The sequence below is a fragment of the Panthera leo genome, chromosome A1 (genome assembly GCF_018350215.1).
Source record: "Panthera leo isolate Ple1 chromosome A1, P.leo_Ple1_pat1.1, whole genome shotgun sequence".
Lineage (NCBI taxonomy): Eukaryota > Metazoa > Chordata > Mammalia > Carnivora > Felidae > Panthera > Panthera leo.
The window spans coordinates 157,139,618-157,152,986 of NC_056679.1; the positions used below are offsets into that span (position 1 = coordinate 157,139,618).

The following is a 13,369-nucleotide window of genomic DNA, read 5'->3' on the forward strand; positions in this document are numbered from 1 at the left end:
AGCCCCCGGACGGCAGAGCTCAGCTTGGCGGGGAACAAAGGCGCCAGCGCCATCTCCCCCGCCCATCCCCCAGCCAAAATCCCAAAGGGAACCAGTTCCTGCCAGGGAACTTGCTCGCTCCGCGCAAACGCCCAACTCTGTGCTTCTACGGAGCCAAACCTCCGGCAGCGGATCTGACTCCCTCCCGCTGCCACAGGGCTCCTCCTGAAGCGGATCACCTAAGGAGAAGTGAGCTAAGCCTGCCCCTCCAGCCCCCGTGCACCTTGCCTACCCACCCCAGCTAATACGCCAGATCCCCAGCAACACAAGCCTGGCAGTGTGCAAGTAGCCCAGACGGGACACGCCACCCCACAGTGAATCCCGCCCCTAGGAGAGGGGAAGAGAAGGCACACACCAGTCTGACTGTGGCCCCAGCAGTGGGCTGGGGGCAGACATCGGGTCGGACTGCGGCCCCGCCCACTAACTCCAGTTATACACCACAGCACAGGGGAAGTGCACTGCAGGTCCTCACCACGCCAGGGACTCTCCAAAATGACCAAACGGAAGAATTCCCCTCAGAAGAATCTCCAGGAAATAACAACAGCTAATGAACTGATCAAAAAGGATTTAAATAATATAACAGAAAGTGAATTTAGAATAATAGTCATAAAATTAATCGCTGGGCTTGAAAACAGTATACAGGACAGCAGAGAATCTCTTGCCACAAAGATCGAGGGACTAAGGAACAGTCACGAGGAGTTGAAAAACGCTTTAAACGAATTGCAAAACAAAATGGAATCCACGATGGCTCGGCTTGAAGAGGCAGAGGAGAGAATAGGTGAACTAGAAGATAAAGTTATGGAGAAAGAGGAAGCTGAAAGAAAGAGAGATAAAAAAATCCAGGAGTATGAGGGGAAAATTAGAGAACTAAGTGATACACTAAAAAAAAATAATATACGCATAATTGGTATCCCAGAGGAGGAAGAGAGAGGGAAGGGTGCTGAAGGGGTACTTGAACAAATTATAGCTGAGAACTTCCCTGAACTGGGGAAGGAAAAAGGCATTGAAATCCAAGAGGCACAGAGAACTCCCTTCAGACGTAACTTGAATCGATCTTCTGCACGACATATCATAGTGAAACTGGCAAAATACAAGGATAAAGAGAAAATTCTGAAAGCAGCAAGGGATAAACGTGCCCTCACATATAAAGGGAGACCTATAAGACTCGTGACTGATCTCTCCTTTGAAACTTGGCAGGCCAGAAAGGCTTGGCACGATATCTACAGTGTGCTAAACAGAAAAAATATGCAGCCGAGAATCCTTTATCCAGCAAGTCTGTCATTTAGAATAGAAGGAGAGATAAAGGTCTTCCCAAACAAACAAAAACTGAAGGAATTTGTCACCACGAAACCAGCCCTACAAGAGATCCTAAGGGGGATCCTGTGAGACAAAGTACCAGAGACATCACTACAAGCATAAAACATACAGACATCACAATGACTCTAAACCCATATCTTTCTATAATAACACTGAATGTAAATGGATTAAATGCGCCAACTAAAAGACATAGGGTATCAGAATGGATAAAAAAACAAGACCCATCTATTTGCTGTCTACAAGAGACTCATTTTAGATCTGAGGACACCTTTAGATTGAGAGTGAGGGGATGGAGAACTATTTATCATGCTCCTGGAAGCCAAAAGAAAGCTGGAGTAGCCATACTTATATCAGACAAACTAGACTTTAAATTAAAGGCTGTAACAAGAGATGAAGAAGGGCATTATATAATAATCACAGGGTCTATCCACCAGGAAGAGCTAACTATTATAAATGTCTATGCGCCAAATACCCGAGCCCCCAGATATATAAAACAATTACTCATAAACATAAGCAACCTTATTGATAAGAATGTGGTCATTGCAGGGGACTTTAACACCCCACTTACAGAAATGGATAGATCATCTAGGCACACAGTCAATAAAGAAACAAGGGCCCTGAATGATACATTGGATCAGATGGACTTGACAGATATATTTAGAACTCTGCATCCCAAAGCAACAGAATATACTTTCTTCTCGAGTGCACATGGAACATTCTCCAAGATAGATCATATACTGGGTCACAAAACAGCCCTTCATAAGTTTACAAGAATTGAAATTATACCATGCATACTTTCAGACCACAATGCTATGAAGCTTGAAATCAACCACAGGAAAAAGTCTGGAAAACCTCCAAAAGCATGGAGATTAAAGAACACCCTACTAACGAATGAGTGGGTCAACCAGGCAATTAGAGAAGAAATTAAAACATATATGGAAACAAACGAAAATGAAAATACAACAATCCAAACGCTTTGGGATGCAGCGAAGGCAGTCCTGAGAGGAAAATACATTGCAATCCAGGCCTATCTCAAGAAACAAGAAAAATCCCAAATACAAAATCTAACAGCACACCTAAAGGAAATAGAAGCAGAACAGCAAAGGCAGCCTAAACCCAGCAGAAGAAGAGAAATCATAAAGATCAGAGCAGAAATAAACAATATAGAATCTAAAAAAACTGTAGAGCAGATCAACGAAACCAAGAGTTGGTTTTTTGAAAAAATAAACAAAATTGACAAACCTCTAGCCAGGCTTCTCAAAAAGAAAAGGGAGATGACCCAAATAGATAAAATCATGAATGAAAATGGAATGATTACAACCAATCCCTCAGAGATACAAACAATTATCAGGGAATACTATGAAAAATTATATGCCAGCAAATTGGACAACCTGGAAGAAATGGACAAATTTCTAAATACCCACACTCTTCCAAAACTCAATCAGGAGGAAATAGAAAGCTTGAACAGACCCATAACCAGCGAAGAAATTGAATCGGTTATCAAAAATCTCCCAACAAATAAGAGTCCAGGACCAGATGGCTTCCCAGGGGAGTTCTACCAGACATTTAAAGCAGAGATAATACCTATCCTTCTCAAGCTATTCCAACAAATAGAAAGGGAAGGAAAACTTCCAGACTCATTCTATGAAGCCAGTATTACTTTGATTCCTAAACCAGACAGAGACCCAGTAAAAAAAGAGAACTACAGGCCAATATCCCTGATGAATATGGATGCAAAAATTCTCAATAAGATACTAGCAAATCGAATTCAACAGCATATAAAAAGAATTATTCACCATGATCAAGTGGGATTCATTCCTGGGATGCAGGGCTGGTTCAACATTCGCAAATCGATCAACGTGATACATCACATTAACAAAAAAAAAGAGAAGAACCATATGATCCTGTCAATCGATGCAGAAAAGGCCTTTGACAAAATCCAGCACCCTTTCTTAATAAAAACCCTTGAGAAAGTCGGGATAGAAGGAACATACTTAAAGATCATAAAGGCCATTTATGAAAAGCCCACAGCTAACATCATCCTCAACGGGGAAAAACTGAGAGCTTTTTCCCTGAGATCAGGAACACGACAGGGATGCCCACTGTCACCGCTGCTGGTTAATATAGTGCTGGAAGTTCTAGCATCAGCAATCAGACAACAAAAGGAAATCAAAGGCATCAAAATTGGCAAAGATGAAGTCAAGCTTTCGCTTTTTGCAGATGACATGATATTATACATGGAAAATCCGATAGACTCCACCAAAAGTCTGCTAGAACTGATACATGAATTCAGCAAAGTTGCAGGATACAAAATCAATGTGCAGAAATCAGTTGCATTCTTATACACTAACAATGAAGCAACAGAAAGACAAATGAAGAAACTGATCCCATTCACAATTGCACCAAGAAGCATAAAATACCTAGGAATAAATCTAACCAAAGATGTAAAAGATCTGTATGCTGAAAACTATAGAAAGCTTATGCAGGTAATTGAAGAAGATATAAAGAAATGGAAAGACATTCCCTGCTCATGGATTGGAAGAATAAATATTGTCAAAATGTCAATACTACCCAAAGCTATCTACACATTCAATGCAATCCCAATCAAAATTGCACCAGCATTCTTCTCGAAACTAGAACAAGCAATCCTAAAATTCATATGGAACCACAAAAGGCCCCGAATAGCCAAAGTAATTTTGAAGAAGAAGACCAAAGCAGGAGGCATCACAATCCCAGACTTTAGCCTCTACTACAAAGCTGTCATCATCAAGACAGCATGGTATTGGCATAAAAACAGACACATAGACCAATGGAATAGAATAGAAACCCCAGAACTAGACCCACAAACGTATGGCCAACTCATCTTTGACAAAGCAGGAAAGAACATCCAATGGAAAAAAGACAGTCTCTTTAACAAATGGTGCTGGGAGAACTGGACAGCAACATGCAGAAGGTTGAAACTAGACCACTTTCTCACACCATTCACAAAAATAAACTCAAAATGGATAAAGGACCTGAATGTGAGACAGGAAACCATCCAAACCTTAGAGGAGAAAGCAGGAAAAGACCTCTCTGACCTCAGCCGTAGCAATCTCTTACTCGGCACATCCCCAAAGGCAAGGGAATTAAAAGCAAAAGTGAATTACTGGGACCTTATAAAGATAAAAAGCTTCTGCACAGCAAAGGAAACAACCAACAAAACTAAAAGGCAACCAACGGAATGGGAAAAGATATTTGCAAATGACGCATCGGACAAAGGGCTAGTATCCAAAATCTATAAAGAGCTCATCAAACTCCACACCCGAAAAACAAATAACCCAGTGAAGAAATGGGCAGAAAACATGAATAGACACTTCTCTAAAGAAGACATCTGGATGGCCAACAGGCACATGAAAAGATGTTCAACGTCGCTCCTTATCAGGGAAATACAAATCAAAACCACACTCAGATACCACCTCACGCCAGTCAGAGTGGCCAAAATGAAGAAATCAGGAGACTATAGATGCTGGAGAGGATGTGGAGAAACAGGAACCCTCTTGCACTGTTGGTGGGAATGCAAATTGGTGCAGCCGCTCTGGAAAGCAGTGTGGAGGTTCCTCAGAAAATTAAAAATAGACCTACCCTATGACCCAGCAATAGCACTGCTAGGAATTTATCCAAGGGATACAGGAGTACTGATGCATAGGGGCACCTGTACCCCAATGTTTATAGCGGCACTCTCAACAATAGCCAAATTATGGAAAGAGCCTAAATGTCCATCAACTGATGAATGGATAAAGAAACTGTGGTTTATATACACAATGGAATACTACGTGGCAATGAGAAAAAATGAAATATGGCCTTTTGTAGCAACATGGATGGAACTGGAGAGTGTGATGCTAAGTGAAATAAGCCATACAGAGAAAGACAGATACCATATGGTTTCACTCTTATGTGGATCCTGAGAAACATAACAGAAACCCATGGGGGAGGGGAAGGAAAAAAAAAAAAAAAAGGTTAGAGTGGGAGAGAGCCAAAGCATTAGAGAGTGTTAAAAAACTGAGAACAAACTGAGGGTTGATGGGGGGTGGGAGGGAGGGCAGGGTGGGAGGGAGGACAGGGTGGGTGATGGGTATTGAGGAGGGCACCTTTTGGGATGAGCACTGGGTGTTGTATGGAAACCAATTTGACAGTAAATTTCATATATTAAAAAATAAAAAAAATAAAAAAAATAAAAAAAAAAAAAAAAAGATTTGGGTAAATGCTCTGCATGCATTTGACAATAGGCCTTCTGCTGTTATTCGAGTATTCCACAAAGGCCAATTAGGTCAAGTTAGTTGACAGTGTTGTTCAAGTCTTTATTATATCTTTACAGATTTTTTTGTCCAATTGTTCTGTCAATTATCAAAAGATTACTAAATCTCTAGTTATAATTGTGGATTTGTCTATCCCTTTCAGTTCTGTAAGTTTTTGCTTCGTACATTTTTCCGTAAGTTTTAATTTTTTCTACCCATCTTATTGTGAAATATAATGCAGATTTTTTGTACTTTGAAGCTCTGCTACTTAGTGCTTAAATGCTTAGACTTGTTATGTTCTCTTGATGAAATGATTCCATTATGAAATGGCCTTCTGTATCATTGGCAATATCCCTTGCTCTGAAATCTAATTTGCCTGAAATTAGCAGTGCCATTTCAACTTTCTTTTTTTTTTTTTAATGTTTATTCTTTTTTGAGAGAGAGAGAGAGAGAGAGAGAGAGAGAGCGCGCACATGAGTGGGAGAGGGGCAGAGAGAGAAGCAGACATAGCATCCAAAGCAGGCTCCAGGTTCTGAGCTGTCAGCACAGAGCCCAATGCAGGGCTTGAACTCCAGAACTGTGAGATAATAACCTGAGCTAAAGTCAGATGCTTAACTGACTCAGCCACCCAGGTGCCCCTCACCTGTTTTTGATTAGTGTTGACATGGAATATCTTTTTTCATCCTTTCACTTTTTAGGCTATTTTCATCTTTATGTTTAAATATAAATTTATATTTTATCTATTCTTCTTTTAGGCAGTATATAGTTGGCTCTTGCTTTTTTATCAATCTGACAATCTCTGCCTTTTAATTAGGGTATTTAACTTGACTACCAATATGGTTGGGTTTAACTAATGTGTTGTTTTCTATTTGTCTTATCTGGTCTTTGTTCTCTTTTCCTCTTCTTTGGATTATTTTTTATGATTTCATTTTATCTACTTTGGTGGCTTATTAACTATAACTCTATTTAGTATCTACTTTAAATTTTAAAGTATTCATCTTTAACCTGTCACAGTCCACCTTTAAGTAATATTATACCACTTCACTTACAATGTAATTTTATAACAGAATACTTCCATTTTCCCCTTTTATCCTTTGGGCTATTGTTGTAATGTGTGCTTTGAACAATTACGTTTTAAAGAGACTTCTATCATGTCACCTGTGGATCTGTTTCTATTGAGTGATTTATCTCACTATGGGTGGTATTTTTCTTTTTTTTTTTTTTTTTTTTTTTAAATTTTTTTTTTTCAACGTTTTTTATTTATTTTTGGGACAGAGAGAGACAGAGCATGAATGGGGGAGGGGCAGAGAGAGAGGGAGACACAGAATCTGAAACAGGCTCCAGGCTCCGAGCCATCAGCCCAGAGCCTGACGCGGGGCTCGAACTCACAGACCGCGAGATCGTGACCTGGCTGAAGTCGGACGCTTAACCGACTGCGCCACCCAGGCGCCCCTGGGTGGTATTTTTCTACCTCTTTGCATGCCTATTCTGTTTTTAACTGGACACCAGACATTGTTAATTTTACCTTGTTGAAGGCTGAACATTTTTGTATTTCTGTAATGTTCTTGGGCTTTGTTCTGTAGGAAGTTAAGCCCCTTGAAAATGATTTCATCTTTTCAAGGCTTGTTTTTAAGCTTTGTCTGATGAGAACATAATAGCCTTTAGTGTAGCGCTAAGTGTGCCCACTACCTTTTGTCAATATCCTTCTGAGTACTTTGCCCTGAATTCATCATGTATGAAATGGTTGTTTAAGCTTACTTGAAGCAGAAACAGCAGATAACAGGGCCAAGTACAAATCCATTCTCTTCGGCTCAGTGTTGTCCACTAGAGCCAGTTTATCTTCAGCATGACAGGCTGCCATTAGCCCAGCCCAGACGGCAGGGTCACCTAAACACAGGAAATATGTTAGAAGGCTTGTTAATATCAACATATTGCTGAAAAGCTACCAAAAATGAGAGTAGGAGTTTATAAATACCAAAAAATTAAACTGAAAATAAAATAAATTATATCTCTAGAAAAAAAATCATTTTCTTAAAGGAAAACTATACTTCTTTTCAGAAGACATATTACTACATTCATTCTTCAAGATTTGCTTTTTTTTTTCAAAATACAGCAAAGGATGAGAAATATCCTTAAGCTCTTCCATGGCTGATTAGCTCAGCTGCCTAGAGTACTGTTCTATTGTGGAAAAGAAGAATAAGATAAAAACAGAGAGGGAGGTAAACCATAAGAGACTCAACTATAGAGAAAATAAAAGGGTTACTGGAGGGGAGGTGGGTGGGGGAATGGGCTAAACGGGTGATGGGCATTAAGGAGGGCACTTGTGATGAGCACTGTTGGGTTACATGTAAGTGATGATTCACTAAATTCTACTACTGAAACCAACAACAAAAAAAGAAAAGTCAATTATATTCACTTTCATTGGACACCAAGGACAAGTCTCAAAGAGACATTTATGTTTATCATTCAATCTCTGTATTAAAGGTTCAATCATAGGAAAAGCAAGATAACACTCTTTCTCAGTTTTTAAGAAAAGTCTGAGTCAAAGGAAAAGCTCAAGATAACTCCATTTACATATGTTCTAACAGCCAATTGTGAAAGCCATTTTATCATTCCAAATGAAGGAATTCTATGATTATATATCCCTTCATCGATTTGATCTTTCCTTCCTTCCTTCCTTCACACCATGATAGCTTCTTCTGGGGAGAGGGGGAAGCAGTGGACTGAGACTGAGGTGGTAATAATAGAGATTATGCAGACAGATGCCTCTTTTTAAGAAAGGCAGTTGTGAAGACAAGGTGAAAAAGAACTTGGAACTTTAGAAGAGTTTTTATTTTTTGCTTTTTATTTTAGAAGTCATATTTTGCAGGTTAATATTTGCATGGCCTGTATGTTAGTCCCTCTACGGTTAAAAAAAAAAATTTTTTTTTTAATCCCACAAGGGGTGCTAGCTAAAAAGAGTGTCATTTAAACAAAAATTTTAGCTTCAATTTTATATTTTGTATCTAACTGCTCCATCTAATATATATCCCCTATCAAATGTCTGAAATGTTTCTCTACTTCATTTATAGAGGATCAGTATTACTGCTATAATAGTATAAGAATCATTAGAAATCTTAGGCACATAAAAAATTTTTACAAAAAAATTAAATGCATACCACCATATTATAAAATAATTCCTGCCTGAAATAATGACTACTTTATTTTAAATAACAAAAGATATAATCAAATTCTAGAATAAGGAAATGGGAACCATCCCTCAGAACTTATGGGATCTGATTAATGTATAATGAAAGGCACATGACTCTTAGATCTGGGTTTTAGGTCTAACAATGACATTAATTAACTCTGCCAGCTTTCCCTTCAGGACTCATTTTTCTATAAAACAAATGAACTGGATGATGGCTCGGGTGTCATCAGGTCTAAAATCTAAAGTTCCAACTGAGGTAGACTCAATTTCTGATTTTTTTTTTTTTGTAGTTTCAAATTTTTATTTAAATTCCAGTTAGTTAATAATTTCTGAACATTGACATATTTCTAAGATTAAGTGAAGAAGTCCCTTAGAGATCTTAGGGTATTCTATAGTTTAGATTACAGGAGGGAGGAGATGGACATTAGTTGGCAGCAATTTCTTCTGTCACATTTCAAAAGAACTGCTGTTTTCATTTAGTCTTCCAGACTATTCAGCAACTTCAAATTCCCTATGAAATAAAGTGATAGCATAAAATATATTTATTACAAACCTCAATTTTTTAATTTTTTTAATGTTTATTTATTTTTGAGAGAGAAGACAGAGCACGAGAAGGGGGAGGGGCAGAGAGATAGGGAGACACAGAATCTGAAGCAGTCTCCAGGCTCTGACCTGTCAGCAGAGAGCCCAATGCAGGGCTTGAACCCATGAACCATGAGATCATCACTTGAGCCAAAGTCGGCACTTAACCAACTGAGCCTCCCAGGCGCCTCAAATTTTTTAAATATAGTTTGCTAAAAATATCTTTTAATATCACAGAAGCAATAATCTAGCAGAAATTGGATTTTTAAAAATTTGATTCTAAATTCTTGGAATTATATTTAAATTTCTAAAAAGATTCCTTTGAATACCATCTGTCAAAACTATACTTTATTCAACTACAAGGACTAGGTATATGCTACTACCCATAACTACAATTACATTTACTTTTATTGGACTCCAAAACCAAGTCTCAGACAGGCATTCATCTTCATCACTCAGGCTCTGTTTTAAGCATCTTTGAGTATATATTTCTCCAGATAATATGGGAAAGTAAGATCATTACAGAAGACCTTATGTGGGCAATGTCACCTTTTTAACATTTAATGCCCCGCATACAATCAAAACCTAACAGATCTTTTATCATACTAGATTCACAGTAAAAATCCTTGAGAGTAATTATATCCAATTTTTTTTTTTTAATTTATTGACTTTGAAAGAGAGAGAAAAAGAAAACGCAAGCAGGAGAGGGGCAGAAAGACAAGAGGAGAGAGAGAATCCCAACGAGGCTCCACACTGTTAGCACAGAGCCTCACACAGGGCTCAAACTCATGAATGCTGAGATCATGACCTGAGCCAAAATCCAGAGTTAGATGCTTAACTAACTGAGCCACCAGGCACCCCCTGCCTTTTTTTTTTTTTTTTAATCCAATACTTCCATGAAAACACCTCTAAAAATCAAAAACTTATCCAATGTACAACAAAAACAAATTGAAATGTTTAGGGTCTCTTTTTGTTCTATTACATAAATGAAACAAGGAATAAGCAATAAGATATTGGTCTGTTTACTTGTTTTATAAAATAATCTCTGAATTACTAGATATTTAGCCATTTAGTTAGGATCTTTATAATTTATCGTGAAGACAACATTGGACTTATTTTGTACAATTTGTTTCCTAACACTCCCCAGCCAAAAGCAAAACTATTCCGATCTAACAAATGTTTGAAGTGCTCTACGGGAATAAATTATTTAATGCTACATGTCATATTAAAAATAATATTAGTAAAAGTACGCTTCATAAGCCCACAGGTATTCCAGTGCTCTGGGGCATTTCTTCAGCAGTGATAATGCAAGTATGCTGATGCAGTCGTATATACTCCCTCAGTGTGATCAATGGTATACACATGACACAAAAAGAGCTGCTCAGGTGAGGCCATCACCTTGGCATTCCAACATTACCACAGAACACACCTCCACTCCTCAAGGAGCTAACTACCCATAAAGATAATTAAAATGACTAAACATGTTCATTAAATAATTTAGCAGCTATAGGTAAACCTCATTAAACCAGACAGATGCAAAACAGAAATAAAACTATTCCATGAAAATACAGAATTCAGATTTTCAATCAAGGATAATAAAGTATCCTTATGCAGATATTCCATTCAGCCTGTTTCAAGAATTTATTACCACTTAATTATCAACAGCCAAATGTAGATAATCAAATAATATGCAAAACCTTATTTTCTTAAAATTCCCTTTTATTTCATGAAAATACAAACTTTGTACCCATAAGCCTCAAATGCAAGACCAACAAAATTTGAATTAATGAAATGGATTATATTATATTCACCTGGAGAAAGAAGAGCTGCTTTCTGAATGGTCTTTAGTGCAATATTTTTTTCAGCTTCTGCTGAACTGCTTCCCATAGCTAACTGATTTACCGCAGTATACAGTAACGCCTTCTGCATAAGAGAAAAGAAGAGGGTTAACAAATTATCTTTATAGCTCAGTGACTTTCAAACTGGCTAAAAGCAGGCCTCTATTGGGTACAATGTAACCTCTTAAACTTAGGGAGAAAAATTGTTATTGTTTACCAATAATATTATTTAATAAGTAGGACATTTCCTTTGTACTGGGGAAAACTAACCTTTCCATGATTTGAGTCCAAAATATGAGCCACATTTCCTGCAACAGCACCTCCCTATAATAGAAAATAATTATTTAGATAAACTTTCACAAGTAGTAAAAATTAAGACTGATAAATTCTTTCCATTAAATCATTTGAAAAGTTCAGTTTTATCATATTTACAACTTCCAAACTCCAGAAGTATCAATTTATTACTGCATTAAGAGACAAGTTAAGTATTTTTATGAAAGAAAATCTTTTCTACTAGGATGATCTCAACTCTGCTCTTTTAAAATACTAAAAGTTACATAATTTTATACTAACCACAAGTACGTGTTTTCTAACAATTGTGATTAGATTGAAAGAGACATAGAATCTCAAAAGTGATTTTAAGATTAATATGGTTTTACTCCACGGAAATATTAGTATTTTAAAAATTTCTGTAGTCCCTAGTAAAATGAATAGCCAAAGTTCAGAGAGCCTGAAACTAATCACTGATTAGTGATCAACTCAATACTAAAAATGAGAAAAATATATATATCATAGTTTTTGTAAAGTCAATTTGAAATCCTTAATTTTTAAAAATTCAACCAGACATTTTACCTGGAAAAAAAAAAAGTGAATTATAAGAATGATTTTATTTTATTTCAGAAGTATACTGTTCTCTTCATTTTATATTGGAATTGGAGTATCAGAAATGTTTTGCACATCACATTTACCACATAAAGAACACTAAAAACAAACTTTAAAAAATATGTCAACATAAAACAAATAGAAGATGGATTAAAAAGAAAACAGGGGTGCCTGGGTGGTTCAGTCGGTTGTGCATCCTACTTCAGCTTAGGTCATGATCTCAGTTTCTGAGTTTGAGCCCTGCGTCGGCTTCTGTGCTGACAGCTCGGAGCCTGGAGCTGCTTCAGATTCTGTGTCTTCCTCTCTCTCTGCCCCTGCCCCGCTTCTGCTCTGCCTCTCTGTCTCTCAAAAATGAATAAATGTAAAAAAAATAAAAGAGGAAAAAAAAAAAGAAAACAACACAGGGGTGCCTGGGTGGCTCAGTCAGTTGGGCGTCCAACTCTTGATTTTGGCTCTCAGGTCATAATCTCACAGTTTGTCAGTTTGAGTCCCACGTTGGGCTCTGCGCTAACAGCATGAAGCCTGCTTGGTATTCTGTCTCCCTCTCTCTGTGCCTTTCCTCCATTTGCTCTCTTTATCTCTCTCAAAATAAATAAAAAATTTAAAAAGGAAATTAAAAAGAAAAAAAGAAACACAGAAAGTAGAAGGAGGATTCAGGAGTTAGATCTGGGATGATCCATCACCACAAAGACTGTGATTTTGCACAAGTTATTTAATATCTACATCTCATGTGTCCTCTATAAAATGGACATTAATTGGAGCTACTTCATATGATTGTTGGGATTAAAGGACAAAATATATACAGTAATTGGCACATAATAAGTACTTTATTCTAGTAATAATGATGATGTTCTAGGTTCTTTGTACTACCATGTGTGAAAACCAGTAGGAATAAAAAATAAAAGCAGACCCCCACACACTCCAGACAGTGGAATTATTAGATGTAATAAGGTTCAAAATATATTAGCTACTACCATTATGTTTACCAACCAGTTAAGTAACTCTGAAAGGGCTTAGTAACCACAGAAGTTAACAAAATAGTTTATAGACTCCTAAAAATATCTGGTTATTATGAACTAAAATATAATACATAATTCCTTTCATAGAACATCAATGACTTTGGGGTGCCTGGGTAGTTCAGTTGGTTAAACATTCAACTCTTTGTTTCAGCTCAGGTCATGATCTCACAGTTCATGAGTTTGAGCCCTGTGACAGCATAGAGCCTGCATGGGATTCTCTCTCCCCCT

The 13,369-nt window shown here is 37.5% G+C and overlaps 1 protein-coding gene across 4 annotated transcripts in view; it reads right to left on the reverse strand.

Moving 5' to 3' along the window:
- The window catches only part of TTC37 (tetratricopeptide repeat domain 37), a 112,177-nt gene that overhangs the window by 23,941 nt on the left and 74,867 nt on the right, over window positions 1-13,369 (reverse strand). For 3 of the 4 annotated variants that reach the window (XM_042943792.1, XM_042943801.1, XM_042943781.1), the window contains exons 35-37: window positions 11,511-11,564; window positions 11,214-11,325; window positions 7,389-7,517 (exon numbers count right to left, since the gene is read on the reverse strand). In XM_042943792.1, the coding sequence (XP_042799726.1) occupies window positions 7,389-7,517; window positions 11,214-11,325; window positions 11,511-11,564 (295 nt within the window). Of the gene's footprint in view, window positions 1-7,388; window positions 7,518-9,011; window positions 9,332-11,213; window positions 11,326-11,510; window positions 11,565-13,369 lie in introns of those variants that run through there. The other variant, XM_042943809.1, reaches the window with a different exon arrangement.